Genomic DNA, 16,739 nt, shown 5'->3' on the forward strand with positions numbered 1-16,739 from the left:
TTTTTTGTGTGTAAAATGAATGTATTCAAATTTATTTTGATTTTTTGGCAGCTTGTCTAAAAAAAACTGCCTTAGGGATGCAACTGAACAAGGTACCAGTGAGTTGTGCACAAATCAAGTGCAATAAGACTACAATTATCATTCTATCTGGTCCGTAGCAGAAGTTACGACCGTTTAAGTTTGGGCCTGGAACGTGGGAACTAAAAAAAAACGGTTTTGCCTTGCAGGCCCAAACTTCAAATGGTCGTAACTTTTGCTACAGACCAGATAGAATGATAATTTTAGTCCTATTGCACTCCTTGATTTGCGAACAGTTCGCTGGTACCTTGTTCAGCAGTATCCCGCTAGCAATTCTTTTACAAAAGCTGTCAAAAAAGGAAATATATAAATCCAAACAAATTTGAATACATATTCTTTTCGCACAAAAACAAACTTTATATTTACAATGAGAATGAAGAACTATATACGTCCCCCAATTTTTATCATCACAACTGCAACAATAAAGTTTTTGATCAAAGACCCATGCGCCCCCTTAACCTAAGTAACCTGGGCCACATCACTTGACGTTGTTAGAACAGTTCTCACAACAAGACTGTCTATCTTTGGCATCAGCCATGCCCTGTCTTAACATGAAATTCAAGCCAAACACAACACCGCCTTTAATACAACACTGCTACCGAGACAGCATGCCAATAGATTATGCAAGCGAACTGCACCACTACAATAATCATCCGCTTCAACTGGATACAGCAATAGCTTTTGTGACTATAGATGCAGCTGCACCTTTGAGGTGATGCGCATACAAGAAGTGACACAAAGTTGGACAAAACCATCTCTTCCCAGTAAAAACAACAAAAATTTTGCCCTGAGCCCCTGAAAGTAGATTCTATGCACCGCTTGTGAGGACTAACATTTAAAACTACCTCATAATCTACACTATCCTAACCACTGTCGAAACTGCCAACAGTCCCAGCAGCACTTGCTTCATAGGCCAGCACATAGTTCGGCCTATTTTACCCGTGGGCACTTGTATTGCACTCCGTCCCGAGGCTAAGATTGTCATGTCACACATTAAACTACTGAACTGGCCTGACACCCGCTGCCTAGCCATATGCCAAGTCGTGACTGCCAAACAGTCGCCGTAAAAATCACGGTTGTGGTTGTTCACTGTGCCTCCATGCGTTGTGGCTGTTAGAAAAACCCGTCCCTTGAGAACATGAGCCTTGAACACATCCTTCACCAACGTGTGGTGCATGCCTGTACCAAAGCTTTCATCTGAGCAATCTTTGTTAAAGACAGCATTACGTGGAATACACAACTAGGCAGACAGGGCAAATCGTGCAGGCCCAGCTGAATATGGCAAACATAGCAGACATGACAGCCGCTCATATCCCTGCCTTGAGCTTCATGTCATTTCTGCACCAACGTTCCGAAGGCGCAAACGACTGGTTCCAGATTACTTGTTGCAACATACAGAATACGAATTTGTAAACAATCTACAGAACAAGGCCTGCTAGAAATGACCAAATCGAGCACATCTAAGATGTTACACTGGTACGTAAGTGAAGACTCGTCGATAATCCCAATGGTAGGACATTAAAAGTTAGGTAAGGCCTTCCAAAAAATGCATGCGTTAACCGCTAAGATTTTGCAGAATCAAAATTACTCACGAATTTCACAGAAACAACTTACGAGTTGCGCGATACATTTTGTCGTAAGTAGACGACTATCCTAACGCTGTGGGTGAGGCTGTTCACCTTCAGCACACAAATTTAGAAGGATGCACTGTTGACAAATAAGTTACAAGATGAACAGAAAAGTCCGGCTTTTTGGGATATGAGAAGGCAACACCACAGATGAAAGTGGCTTCAAACAAGGTGTCATCAAGGTGATGCTTAGACCAAAAATAAAAACAAAGCTGAACCTGACATGTAGCAGTAGTAAGGATAATATTAAGCCACTCTTATAAAAAATGGCTGCTTTTTGGCGCTGTGTTCGCCACCTATGTGCTAGGAGTAATGGACAGCAGTACCCATGAAGAGGAAGGGTGCATGACAGCCTAGAGACAAAATCTCTCAAGTTTCAACCGCGTTCTGCATGCACCAGGATGTCTTGTCGCCCTACTCTGCAGAACTCTCCGGGTTAATTTCGTTGCATTTGAGACACCAGGGAATTACTGGCGCGACACCGAGTTGCTCGCACAGCATATCACACAGCAGACTATGCTGTTTTTTCCCTTAACTCTTTTGTGCTCATACACCCAGTACTAAGGCCTGTTCTGACGACGTTTAATGGCACAAAGTGCACGGCCTGCAACAATAAAAATGGTGAAAACAGTAAATCTGGAGATTCTAGAATGTATACATCAACCTGCAGGCATACACCATCACAAACTAGAATAAGACCCTGAGAAACATGAAAAGCACAAAGCTGGACTAAAGATGCATTGGCCCTCTTCACAAAGTTCATCTATCATTTCGTCAAATACTAAACACAAATAAAAGCTGAAATCCGAGTATTTGCTTGGAAATAAATGCTTCGTAATGTAGCACACCTAATGTTATGCTATACAGTATTTTGCTCTATATACAATGTGTGCTAATGTTACATAGGATAGCCGGCACAAGGAAATAGTCAAGCTGGCGTCTGTTTTAACAGCATTAACAGTAGACAAGTGTCTGTCATGCAGTGATGACACATTTTAAGCATCAATAGCTGAAAGGCCTTGGCTTTATCCGATGAAGCGCGCGGCATCAAAAGCATCTTTTAGGCCAGAAAGCTACTGCAACGTAATGGAGATTCCTGGGTCCCTATTAGGATACCACAACGTCAGCGCCCTAAAAGACAGAGCCAGCTGTGTATAGTCTGAAGTCAAAGTCTCATTTCCATGATTCTCGCCTCACTGTAAGAGAATAAAGGAAGTAGCATGGAATACTACTGCTCGGTTAGTAGTAGAAATCATTGTTGGCCCTTCGCACTGTTTGTAATATTAGGATTCTTCACACGACTAATGGCTTCCAAAAACAAAGCCCAAGTTACTATCCACTAGCTGAAATTCAAGCGCCACCAAGTGTTGCGACAACAGTTTCTAACGAGACGACATTGAGCAACATTGCAGGAGGCCTTGACACTAAGACTCCCAGTGAGTCCGAACCCGCTCTTCAAAGTATGATAGTGTCGCCCAAGTTTATACAAATGCAATCTATTTTATATTATAAAAAAGACAACCATTTCTGCTTCCAGAGTTAGTAACTGCTTTGGGGGGTATCATGTGGCAGACGTCAATGTTCCTTGACTGCTTCCAAAACATAGGCTGCTGACAGATTGAGTGTCTCGTTACACAGTAATTTCCTACCTGACCCGAAATTTGGCTTACACTGTCAATCTGACCAGAAACCTTTCGTTTTCATGCCGACATTTCAAGAGCGCGGCCACGCACACAGTAGCCAAAATGAACGACACTCACAACTTGAGCTAATAATGTGGCTGCTATTTTTTTGCCCTTGTGTAAATAACAGACACAGTGTACCACGCAGCATTACCATTTCAACATCGTGTCAAGTGAGTTGTCAGCACTGAATTGCTTTGTTGCTCAAATGGGGTGTGAAAAAATCAAAGCAGCAGTAACTTGCATTTCACTCACAGTGACAGCATCAGCTCCTCCTTAATGCAGGGAGGGCTCTGTGAGGCCCCTCTTTACAGGGCCATGAAGACAAAATAAAACTTTGGCCCATCCACAGACTGCTTTTTTTGTCTCGATTACAATGGTACCAGTGTTATCGCAAACTTCAAACAAATAGTGGGGATGTTTAGGAATACACATGGAGCAGTGGCAGCTTTCCAGCCACTTTCTGGCAGTGTCTTTATGATGTGACAGAATCTTGTTTGTCTCAAGTCACCACCTGGAAACATGACAGGGCGATTGAAGTAGGCCCTCTAGTGCTGTTTCATCGCATCACTTGAATGCTAGTATGCAGCTGACACCGTGATAACCATGCTTTCTATGCTGTCCCATATGACGTCACTCCTGCCCGTACTATGTCACTGCGGCACAAATTTTGAAGGTTGTTCAACATTAACTGCATTTTTCAATTCAAAAAATGTCTTTTGCGGCTGGGATGGAGCTGAGTGAGATACCAAAAAGCGATTCTTTCAAGCGTAGTAACGTTGTATTTTGTCTTCATGGCCCCTTAAACTCGCCCTGCTGGCGACACCAGTGACCCGAGGTGAGTAGGTGGAGAGGCAGGGTCACGAGGTGGGTGCGGTGGTGGCGGTGGGGCCCCCCCGGGTGTCGAGGAGGTGCGAGGCGGCCTGGTCGGCGTCCCAGTTGAAGGCCCGCAAGGCGGCCTCGCACTCCCCGCGGCCTGCGATGCCCAGGGCCTGCAGCCGTGCCAGCTGCGTCTGCTGCAGGGCCAGCTGGGGGCTGCCCCGTGCCAAGGCCAGAGCACGCCGGCAGTCGGCCTCCGACACGCCCGGCAGCCGCGCTCGCAGAAGGGACAGGGCCGCCGCCGTGGCCGCTGCTCCGCCAGCACCCATTCCCTGTGTCGAGAGAGAGAAGGAAGGCTATTCGTCGGGGGAAAGCGGACAGCTCTGCCAGCACGCTTTCGCGTACCGCCGCTGGATTCTTCGGAAGGGTCGGAAGGGTGCGGGAGGGTCAACCGGGATGTGGGTCAGCGCAGCAGAGCCAGTGATTTCTCTAATTGGTTTCACTAAATTTCCCTAATTGATTTCCCTAGATTTCCCTTAGGAAATCTGGGGAAATCTAGTGCCAGTGGTTTCCCTAGACCTCCTCTAGTTTTTCTAAATTTCACTCACGTCTATTCTTGTAATAAACATCTCGGCAATTGGGTCAACTAAAATAAAATGAGAAGTGAAACAACACGTTACCATCTAAAGCGAGACACGAGGAGAAAATAGCACCTGTCTACTTTAACTTAAGGGGCTTAACTTCCAACCAGGGACCAAATTTCTCTGAAAATATGAAGCTTTATAGGAAGCCTTTAGATGCAGTGGACGTTAGGTGAAAAGAAAAAGGAAGGGATGTGGTTTGAGGCACTAAACTATAAATTGAGAATGTTTTTAAATACAAACAACACTAATCAATATTGGAAACAAGTGATACCGTGTATCACTTGTTTGCTTTAGGTACCTTAGCAAATTTTATAAATTAATTAAATTTGAAAAAATGACACACATTACTGGGATGAGCATGTGGTTAATAGACGTCCATTATTTAACTAGTGGGCTAAACAATAAACAGTTTGTGTAGTTTATCTAGCCTCCCAACTGCCGGGACCCCCCCCCCCCCCCCCCCCTTTTTTCCAAAGCCAGAGAGACAACCCCCGTTGATTCGATTCCTAGGGAAACCTGTGGTCAGCACCTTATCACAGTAGACAGCAGCAAAATGAGCGGGAGGGTCAACCTAGAAGCGTAGCTTATTTGGTGGCTCTAGGTCAACCCACCCGCCAGTCGACGCTCCCGCGATGCTATTTAAAAGTCCAAAGGCTATAAAGGCTATACATTAGAAGGAGGGAATGGAGGCCATAATGTGGGTAGGGCAAGACAAAAAGAGAGAGGAAAAAAGAGTAAGTAAAAAACGAGTTAGCATGGAACATTGAGGGGGTAACTTCAAGTCCAGACGGTCTCACTGGGTGTAATACTGAAGTGTCTTAGCAACAGCGATTTTACGCAGGTAATCAAATAATGCAACTAGCCCCTTCTGCTGATATTATGAAGATGGGCATGCATGGTACAAGAAGTACTTTTTAAAGTTATGACACTTTGGCTGAGGCACTCAGTGTTCTCTGTGAGGTGGTTTCTTGCTTGCTTTTGTGCCCAACACTCCAGCAAGATGCACTGAACTGTTTCCAGCAATCCGCAGTTGGCATAGTAAGGGTTTGAAATCAGCACAAAAAACTCCATAATGCTGTGCAGTTTCATTAATTAAAATTGATTAGTAAATATTAAGCACATTCTCCTCTCAAAATGACATCCGGGTCCGTTGCTTCGGTACAGTGATACACTACATAAGCTACTGCCGCAATTTTTTTTTTTACTTGTGTGGTGTATTCGAGCACAAAGGGAAATGTGGCACGGGTGTCTAGGCAAGCTGTCCTTAGCGAGCGGGTCGTCATGTATCGGGTAGGAACGGTCTTTCATTATTTGGCATGGCTCGCCAAACGCTCAAAAGTTACCTGTAGCTGCAAAAACAACAGTAATATTGTAAAAGGTTATTGTAATTTGTTTTCTCAACATACAAGCACAGCTCCAAAAGATTTATTTGTCGGGATATTTTAGAAGCTCCATGCAAGATGAACAAGAAAAATAGTTCACCCCTTTTTATTGGTTTTAGGATCGATAGGAAAAAGAAGCTGTGTGGCTAGCTAGGCCAAGCAGGAGAGGAACATTGCTAGCTGCTACGGTGGCACCCACAATGGCACGCAATCGCAAGAACAGGTTTCCCTCTAGTACAGGCACAACACACAGCCGATGCAGCGGACGGACCAACCTGGTTCTCGCGCACGGAAGGCAGCAGCACAGGTTCCAGGATGGTCTCCTCTTTGTCTCCCAACCGCCAGTGCCCTCCATTGAACGGTGTTGGAGCAGGTGCCGGACTCACCAAGAACGGACGCACCTGCACAGCGCCAGACAACGAGACAGCAATTACACCAGCGGCCAAGACCAGCCGATATTCACACCCTGTCAACAGCATGGCCACTCCCGCACAATTCCTTCCATCTCTGCTCCATAATAGACGAAAATTTACAGCTCAACTGTGGAACAACTAGCAATGCCAATGAGAAACTCAATTTTAGCACTTGTCACGGTGAATTTAAGTACGACAGCACTTACTACAATAAGGAGGAACTCTATGATGTGACAACAGGAGCCTTTAAGTGTTTCTTCATCTGCCACACAACCACTATTCTCTTCCAGGGAGCTTTTTTTTTTTTTTTTTTCTAAAGGTGTTGGCACTGCCATCCATCACATCAGACCACCAACGACCACACCCAATGTTGACCTCTTTCCAAACATTCCATGACAGTCCTCAGCTCATGTCCTCCTGGACACTTTTCTACTGCAGCGGCCCTTACTATGAGGGTTACCGCTGCTTCCATCCACCTCGGCAAACTGCTCTCTCAACCAACCCACTTCAATAAACTCAACCTCATCCCTGTCACCTCAACTGAACCCCTCACTTTGGTGTTACACCTTACCAACTAACCCCCTGGTCGCCGCCCAACTAGTCAGACTCAAAGAGTACATTTCTCAAGGAACCCATGAATTTGGTGAAGTGTGGCACTTGTCATCCCCTTAACCTCTACCACGACTCAGACACCCTCAAGAGGAAACCACTTGGGCAGTGATCACTTCATCCTAGCCTTGACTGCAAACCTTGCTCTGATCCAGTCTCATGTAACACAGCTCGCGACTGTCCATAACTGACAGAGACCCACTTCACCACTCCCATTTCAGCTCAATGGAGCTTGAACCGATTACATGACACATCCCCTTGGTGAATCCCCAGATGCACACACACAATGCCAGTGACTCCCACCACAGGTGCCCACTTTGGTCGACCTCTTCCCCGTTACACACCTTTGGAACGCACCACAGTCCCTCAATCGTTTGAGATCACAACCTCCAGATTTTTTCACCATATGCAGCGATACCCTGCGAAGGAAAGTTTGACATCCACCTCAGTGCAGCCTTACAGCTACAAAGGAAAGCTATACAGCTTCCTCAAAAGCTTCGCAGTTGAAGAAAAATTTGTCCTGGTCCAGGATTCGAACCCGGGACCACCACTTAGCTGGAGCAGTCGCTCTACCAACCGAGCTAACCAGAAGGCTAGCTGTTTGCAGCACGAGAACGAATTGATCAACAACTCGAAGTAATGGACAGGTGTTAACCGACCAGATTTAGGGGAAGTCCCCAAGGTGAGGAAGCTGTACAGCTTTCCTTTGTAGCCGTACAGCTGCATTGAGGTGGATGTCAAACTTTCCTTCGCAGAAAGTTACCCCACCTTGGGGATTTCCCCTAAATCTGGTCGATTAGTGATACCCTGAGTTTCTAGCTCCATGGTCCTCCCCCGACTTCTACACTCCCTGTGACTGCTCTTCTTGTGCTTTCTAAAGCCTCATCTAACCGCAAATTTAACACTGCTCCAACGATCAATTTTGCCACAGAATCTCACACATGCCTTGTCCCAGTGAAGAACACACCTGTCTACACTCATCATAAAGTCTACCCTCCACATTTCTATCCTTTCACATGCACTGTCCATGATGGAGTACTGGCTAGGGCTTTTTGAAAAGCACTGGAGATTTGAGGTGTTATATTAGATCCAAGATGGTTTCTCATAGTATCGCCCATGGCACTTACATACAGATTCTTCCGTATACAGGCAAGGAATGGTTCAGGAACTGTATGCACAAGGGTAAGCAGTAGGTTTAAAGATAATTAGGAAGATATCAAAAGTAATCTTAATCACGGATACAGACAGTTTACCCATCAGCCAGAGGAGGTGGACGACTATAACTATCTTGCAAAAGTTGTCAGCGCTCATTCAAACCACGAGAAGGAAATTAGTCACGCAGTTATTATGGACTCGGGTGCATTTGGGAAACCTCAAGTGATGAACGGTAGGTTGATTCCACCACTAAAAAAGAGCGAAGCACAACCAGCGCAAACTTGTACTGCTAAACTGTGAGGCAGAAATTTGGGTACTCACTAAACGCTCTGAAAGAAAACTTAGGTTAGTGCAGTACTGAGTCATGGAAAAAAAACAGGGATGACCGGAATGATATGGTAATACTTGTAGATAAAAAACAAGTCGAAAGAAAACAAGGAATTAGAGAAAAAGCTCGCATAGAGGACATCCGAGCTCACGTTGAGGGAAAGAACCTAATTTTGGCCAGCATGTATAACAGAGTAATAACAACAGGTGAACTAACTACCTGAGTAACAAAAGGGCTACCTAGAGATGGGACCACAAGTAGGAAAAGACAATTAACCCGATGAAGGGATGGCATAAAAGATTTAGGGGCAAAGAAGGAATTCGGATGACACAGTATACGAGTGACATAAGCCAGTGGGATCGTCATGCATAGGACACAAGCAGTTTGTGGGAAATGAAACATTGGGGCAGACAAGCATGAAAGGGGAACCACCACAGGGCTCTGAACCCTGTCTTTCTCGCTATTTTAATGCTTCACCAACTAGCCGAAGCTTCCACGTCAATAAATAGTCCGACTACATGTTTCGAAAATAATAATTCTTATTTTAGAACAAATGCCTGCTCCAAAAAAAGTTTTTCCCTATGCAAATGTCCGAGCGGGGGGTGGTGGTTATTTATTAACAAAGTAGGGAAGAGAAAAGGCCTGGGGATATTGTTGAACTCAACGGGGGAGTTCACCCTCATACAACCCAGTCCAGGGAAGGGGATTGGGGCTTCAAAGGATAGGAAGAGAGAAGGGGGAAGAGAAGAGCGGTAGGAGAGTGGGGGATAGTCTAGTATATCGCGTTCATTTCATCCATGACTCGATGGCTGCAAACACAGCGCTAGTCCTGTTGTAACCAGAAAGTTGAGTAGGTGCTGGAAGACCTCCCATCGAATGGCGTCCGGTCCCATGGGGAACAGGAAGTCTTCTAGCTTGTGACTTGGGGCACCGAGTCGCTGGAGTGCGGCCGAGCGCATCATCATCCCCACGACCTCCTTCTCACTTACGAGATTTTATTCAAGCTCCTGCACAAACTCACCGACTCTGCTGCCTGTGACCACATTTCTAATACTTCATCCACTTCTGGAACCATAGCAGCCTCCCCATATTCCGCAAACAGTCACGGAACATAACCCCACTCATTTTTGTAACCTTCATACCGTCTCGGTCATTCCATGCTGGGAGAATGGCTCATTGATGGCACATACCATATTTTCTCGATTCTAATGGGCCCCTTATTTTGCTAAAGGTAGCCTTCAAATTTGTGTGCGCATTACAATAGGGTGCAAAAGCGAAACCAGCGTCAAAGCACCAAACTGGGCGCAAACTCTTTCCAAAATTCAAAGGAATTCAATCCAAGACAATCCGTCAACATCGCACGAGTAAATTTCATAGTACCCGTTCCACGATGGGAATATATCTTGACAGGCTGTTTCACATATATATATATTTTTAAATTATTTTTCACATTAAATCGTTTTTTCGGATCTTTATAAGAAAACTTACCTGCGTGTTACAATCGGGGGTGCGTTATAATCGTGCGAATACAGTACATGCTTGGAGCGGCATATTGAGTACCCTTGCTCTCTGTCCTGCAGGCCAACTTGCTTTCGGCACCATGTACCCACCCGAGACACTCTCCTTTTAGCTTTAGGTGTGCATACATCAAATTTGGGACTGCGAGTCAAATACAAATAGTGAAACTGACTGTGGGCCAAACTGAATATTTTCAGGTATGAATATCTTCAATTTAATGTGTATAAGGCTTCCAAAAAATATCTGCAAAAGAAAGATCAGGACTTGACACATCCGAGGGTTCATGTGTCAGTGCTTGATAAAAATATGGTACAAAAATTTCAAAATACAAGATTAAGACAAGACGGCAAACGCAGTGGAGCAAAATTTTGGCATAAATTGCCATGACGAAAAGTGGGTCCGTCAACGTGCTGTGAATAGAGGATATATCTATTTGAATGGTCCCACCAGTCATGGAAAAGAGGCTAGCCATGCTTGAAAGCCAACAGCTGGTAACAACTATTGATTCTTCAATCGCTCCACTGTACTGACAGGGGAATGAATCATTTCCGTCTTGTAATTTTACACAAGTAGCATACAGCGTTTCATTTCAACTAACATACACCAGATGCAGTTAGCATACACTTGGCTCGCTGAAGGCGCACACGTGGCAAGCTTTCTTGCACAGCTTCAGTGTCGTGCGGAAAAGCCGACCTACAAACGCATGTCGCGCAGGCACGCGGTGCGGTACAGCTAATTTTCATTGCACTATGATTCGGAAACTTCAAATACTTTTAACAGTAAAACCACACTAAAAATTGAATGGAATAGCAAACACTATATGCGAAGTACTCAAACTTTCGAAAATTCGCGCATTTATACTTTTAACCTCCCAAACATGTTTGACTTGCGAAAATTCGCACACCTACACTTTTAATCTCCCAAAAATATTTCACCTCCTTGCCAGTTTTGTGACATTCTTGCTACCAACTAGGCATTTTACAGTGTCCAAAAAATAAAACATCACTGTCACTGACTGCAGCGCTCCCAATCATTTGTACGTTTGTTCTCTCTCGAATCAGCCCACGATCCTACGTATCAGGCTCTAACTTCTCCTCCTGTACACTGCTGCCGGCAGCCTCAAATGCTCCATTCTCGCTGCCACATTATTCACTTTCCCCTTTGACCCTGCATCCCCCATCTCCTAATGCTTTCCTCAATATGTTCTGTCAATGCAACAGACAAAAGAAAGAAAAAACCAAGTAAGCAACAGGTGAGCTAAACAGAGCCCAAGAAAGAGACAAAGACGAAAAGACTGCAGTCAGAGTAGTTATGAAAGACATGAATTTCTGAATAATAAGAATGATAAAGATGGCACCGGGCTTTTTTTCTTAGTCTGTGGTATCCACCACCACTTGGGCTGAAGTGGCAGCCTGTTGGCAAATGAGCTGGTGAATTTAAGTACACCCATGCAATCGCATAGTGACACCGGATCTGTGTTCTGTCACTTTGTGTCTCTTTAGACCGACATTATGTCACTCTGTATGTACTTTACCATGCTGTACATTGAGTCTTCGAACGGCGACCGCACATGGTGCATGGCGATATGCCCGCTTGGTGTGTCAACTTGGCAGTACCAAGGTGACTTCTCTCCATTACATATCCATCTCACCTCTCCCATCTACCACTAAATCCGGGCTCCTTGTCAAGCTATTCAGCAACTCAATCTCTGCCATGCACCATTCATCGATGGCATTATTGTTCTCGGACTCACTTTGCACAGTAGAGGAGCCCCTTCTCCACCAGCCCACACATCCCACCAGGCTGTGTGGCATCATGTCGGCGCCTTCACTCCGTCACCAATGCTCTGTGCAATTGAGTGAGTCCCTCTTTTCTCGTGCTGGACTTCCCCCCTCTAAGCCTTGCTTAGCTAGCTGAACCTTACTCCTGCCTATGCTCCTATTTGTACACCCTCCCAGTCATTTTAAAGCACTCCAAGAGTGTGTCGCCTTGTAGCTGAACAACCAGACTTTTAACAACTTCAATGTTCCTGCCAGGGTTGCCCACTTCTCCCCACGCTCTTCGTGAAGCTTTCCACCTTATGCCATCATCCAGTTTGTTCTTCTGCCTCTGCTAGTGCAAAGTTGGGCTTGTCCCCCCTGTGCAGCGGCTACCCAGACAAGCAAATAGCCTCTGCTCCACTTTAAGTAGTGCACCGGCTAGTCTGCTTTTAGTGCATAGCGTTCTTGGCCAAGCACTCTCCCACAGCAAGGACCGCGTGATGCCCTGCATTTGCACAAGAATGGATAATTGGTGGAAGTAACACAATCAATCATTATCATGGTGTGAATGGAGATAAACTGGTCGGACAGAATTCTGAAAAACCAAAAAATACGAAAACCCGCCGTGGTGGCTCAGTGGCTAAGGCGTTGTGCTGCTGAGCACGAGGTCGCGGGTTCGATTCCCAGCCACGGCGGCCGCTTTTCTGATGAAGGTGAAAAGCAAAAACATTCGTGTGTACGAGATTTTGGCACATTAAAGATCCCCAGGTGGTCAGAATTCATCCGGAGCCCTCCACTGCAGCGCGCCTCATCACCTGCATTGCGTCAGCACGTTAAATCAATAAAAAAATACGGAAATTTGAAAAATTAACAATCTCACAAAGACGAACTGACAAAAAAATTGTGTCTCACACACCTTTAAAAATGAAGACTAAAATATAAAGCCTGAAAAATAAGGGCAAAAACACTAATAGAAATCGCAAAAACGGACCAACCCTGCTCTTTGCCTCGCATCTGCAGAAAAATACATAATTGGTGAAGTAAAAGCAATGAATCTCTACAATGGTGTACATTTACACCATTGTCGAAAAAACAAAAGAATTAAAAAAATTCCCTCGCACTTCCCCGAGGGGGAGAGTGTGTAAGTGCGAATGCACGGTTGTTGATTGCGCGATTACGGTGGATATCGTGATCTTGGAGTGGAGAGGAGGCGCCCAACACCCGCAGTCACTGAGCGGAGAGAGAAGGAGGAGAGTAGCGCCCGCCGTTACGGCGAGGGCTACACGAGCGCCCTCACGTGTCGGAATGCGGAGCGCCGCTACGCGAGCGAGAGCTCTCCCGCCCGAAGTGGAGAGGAGGCGCCCAACACCCGCAGTCACTGAGCGGAGAGAGGAGGAGGAGAGTAGCGCGCGCCCATCTACCCCCGTTGCTAGGGAAGACGAGGAGGAAGACGAGGAGCGCGCGCACCCGCAGCTGTTGCTATGTGGACGACGGCGGCAGACGATTCAGGCTCGCTTAAGAAGTGCATTCGCACTTAAAACAACAATACAAACCAACGAATTTGGCTACTCACAGCCAAATCTGGCTGCAAAGAACTCAAAATGTAGGCAATTCTCTGAATTTCTGCAGATTTTTTACCCGTGGGTCACGGCCCTGATCCACAGCCGTCCTCAAAAAACTTTGGTAGATTTAGCGAGATGGGAGAGGATGCAATTTGCCTCAAACACAAGCTGTAATTTGCTTGCCTCATCTTTCTCTTGCACACCTTTTGGCAATTCTTCCCAATTCAGTAGCTTCTGAAGAAGAATCAAAGCTCACGACGCCATGTGTGCTCTGGCGATGAACCAGGGTAAGGCCAAACATTTATAAAAAAAAATTGCCAAACGTTTAGGTTCATCGAGCAATGCATTATTGTATTATTCCACATTCCTGGTAACAGCTGAGACAGTTTACGAAAACAATGATGATATAATCTTCTGTCTCCTGCACTGGATAAATACATAATGTAAAATTTTGTTTTCTTATTAGCAGAGGAGTTCCAGTGCATTGGTTACAATTTCAGTTTCAGAACTTGTAGGCGCTCAGTCCAATACTCAGAACTGACAGTTCCATTGAATTTCTCAAATCTCCACTAGAGGTGTCTATGCATGCATGCATGCGCAAAAGGGGGAATCAGTTAATTTAAGGGGGGACAGTGCTCTTAAAACAGCTTCCTTTAATTTTTAAGAAAACTCTGAAACTTGTCAGTCCTATTGCTTTTTTCCCATTGATTTCAAATGTGGCATTATTTTTTGAGTAAGCCAATTAGTTACCAAGATAATTAGAGATGATTAGTCATTTTTGGAGGAACAATAGACAAAACAGTGTTAGTTATAAAGCTGTAATCTTTGTATTTTCCAATAGTACTATGAACCCTAGTGAGTGCAACAAGAGAATTGGTCTTTTTATGCATCGCTTGGAACTAATTTTACAACTCATTAAACTTTGGTGGCACCAGTGGCAAGGAACAATTTCGGAGGCCCATTTTAAACACCAAGGTTTGATGAGCAGAACACCAAGACACCTGTGACCCATGTTATAAAAAATAAGGACACCTAAAGGGTTGTGGAGACCTAAGGACACCTAAGGACACCTACCGCAAGGGGTAGACTACTCCTAATGTGCCACGGTGGTTGAAAACGATGACAAAGCACTTGAGCACACGAGCCATACAGTTGTGTGAAATCACCGTTGGCAAAACAATGCCAACAGCATGCTGTCTCATCCCTTTTCTAGCCGAGTGAGTCGTGTAAAATATATTTGTGGATACCAGCCACCGCCGTCTGTCTCATTCTTCTATGCTACAAAAGTATAAATGTCCAGTCGAGCACCCGAGATGCCTTGCTTGTGCCTCGCATTGTCAAAGGGCTTTGTAATCTTGCTGCTTGAGATGCTTTCCTTAGCAAGCTGCCTGAACGCTTTCGAATGGCTTTTATCTGCCTCCAACGTGTTGCACTGCTCTTGTTCCTACCACAGTGTAATAGGAGGTTCGATGGTGATGGTGAATTCTGCTGTTCCTTCTTCCACTCCCTTCACCTGCAGTGTGCTGGTGGGGGAACCAGCTCTCGCAACTGCAGAGTTTAAATTTACACTGTTGAACACCTCGTGCCGTGAAACGCCTCTGAAGGAGTCCATTTTTTATTCCTTTTATTATTATGGAAGACAATGGTTGATCCCAGCTTTTCCACTCAAGCTTGTGCTGTGGAAAGCCCCGTACTGTACAACGCCTCATGAAGGAGCCATTTTTTCATTACAGATGCGAGCTTTCGGCTCAATGGGTAATTTATGGATTTTGCCTTAATACGTTAAGGACAACAGTTAAGGACAACTACGCCTTAACATATTAAGGACAACTATTGCTGCCCTAGCCCTCTAGGAACGCTGGCACTGGACAAGCAACTGGCATCGGTAAGTGGTGGGCGACAGAATGTTTTCAGCCAGAGGCTTGAGGGAACAACTCCTGGGCATCGTTCTTGATTTAGACAGTGGTAGCTTCACTTTATGGATTTGGTGAGGGTGATCGGTGAGCGCACGATCACCCAGCATTGCCCAAACGCTTGTGAAGTGCACTGGTTCTTCATAAACAATTTCCGAACCCATCCACTCACACACCCAGACATAGCCCCTTTCCCTTGTGAAATACAGGCATAGTGGGAGTGGGTTACGGCACTGGATATTGAGGTAAATAATATTCATACACGCACGCAAGCCCAGCATTTGAAAGCAAATTCATCTCATAGCTTAGATGCCTGTGCACAAATTTCATTCGTCTAGAACTCTTGTGGCTGATTTAACAGTTTATACATAACCTGCACAGTGTGTTACGTAACTGGGACCAAAGATCAAAATTAGGAAGGTAAAATTTTCCAGACCCAGAGTTGCTAAAAAAAATTTCAGTGTGATCGACTAACTCGTACAGTAATTATTTTCTCCCATTAACAAATCTGTTCAAATGAAATAGAACTATTTAAATAGAAGATTCAGCCGGAAAGCTACAATTATTAAGCCATAGGCCACCTAAAGGTACGACAAATGCTCAAGTTTTGATGAGAATTTTTCAATTAAATGAAAGAAAACTAATAGCACTCGAATGACACTCACCTGGATGACGCACAGGGCTTGAACTTGCTTTTTTTTTTTAGCAGCGAAGAATCCTTTTTGCAAAAACTGCTGCCTTAGATGGTTTTTACAGCAGTCTTTCACTTGATAATTTAGAACCTTGGGTTGTATTTACCCATTAAAGAAGCAAATTACTGCACCTTGCTTTTTGCAATGAAGCAAAACTTAAAAATATCAGAACGAAATAAACCACACCACCCTTAGTGCTAATCATCTGCTTCGCTTATGAGAAATTGAGTACTTCTCATTCTATTTTTGTTCTGGAAATATTACAACAGTGCTGTTGGTATCATTGAGAAACAAAGAAGTAGATAATGACGCTGTGCTTCTGCATTGGGACATATACTGTATTTTTGCGCATATAACACACACCACCAAAACTGCAAAAATTTCAGCGGCAAAGTAAGCGTGAGGATACAATGCGGGGTTTTTCCTTTAGTAGAGCTTCACGGCACAACACGCATTGCCGTGAAGCTCCTACGCAGTAACACTAACTAAGCTTTCCGTGGCAGCAATTGCACAAAACATACAAGGACAAGGAAGAAAAAACAAGGACGAACGCGCT

General features: G+C 44.9%; 1 protein-coding gene across 3 annotated transcripts in view; it reads right to left on the reverse strand.

The window, feature by feature from the left end:
* Window positions 1-306: 306 nt before the first annotated feature.
* Window positions 307-16,739, reverse strand: part of Ack (activated Cdc42 kinase) — a 90,505-nt gene continuing 74,072 nt past the window's right edge. For 2 of the 3 annotated variants that reach the window (XM_077683770.1, XM_077683771.1), the window contains 2 exons: window positions 6,509-6,634; window positions 311-4,539 (listed from right to left, as the gene is read on the reverse strand). In XM_077683770.1, coding sequence (XP_077539896.1) covers window positions 4,249-4,539; window positions 6,509-6,634 — 417 coding nt within the window. In that variant the 3' untranslated portion in view covers window positions 311-4,248. Of the gene's footprint in view, window positions 4,540-6,508; window positions 6,635-16,739 lie in introns of all 3 variants that reach the window. The other variant, XM_077683769.1, reaches the window with a different exon arrangement.

This window comes from Haemaphysalis longicornis, unplaced genomic scaffold (assembly GCF_048455015.1).
Source record: "Haemaphysalis longicornis isolate Haplotype H1 unplaced genomic scaffold, Haemaphysalis longicornis Haplotype H1 scaffold_9, whole genome shotgun sequence".
Classification (NCBI taxonomy): Eukaryota; Metazoa; Arthropoda; class Arachnida; order Ixodida; family Ixodidae; genus Haemaphysalis; species Haemaphysalis longicornis.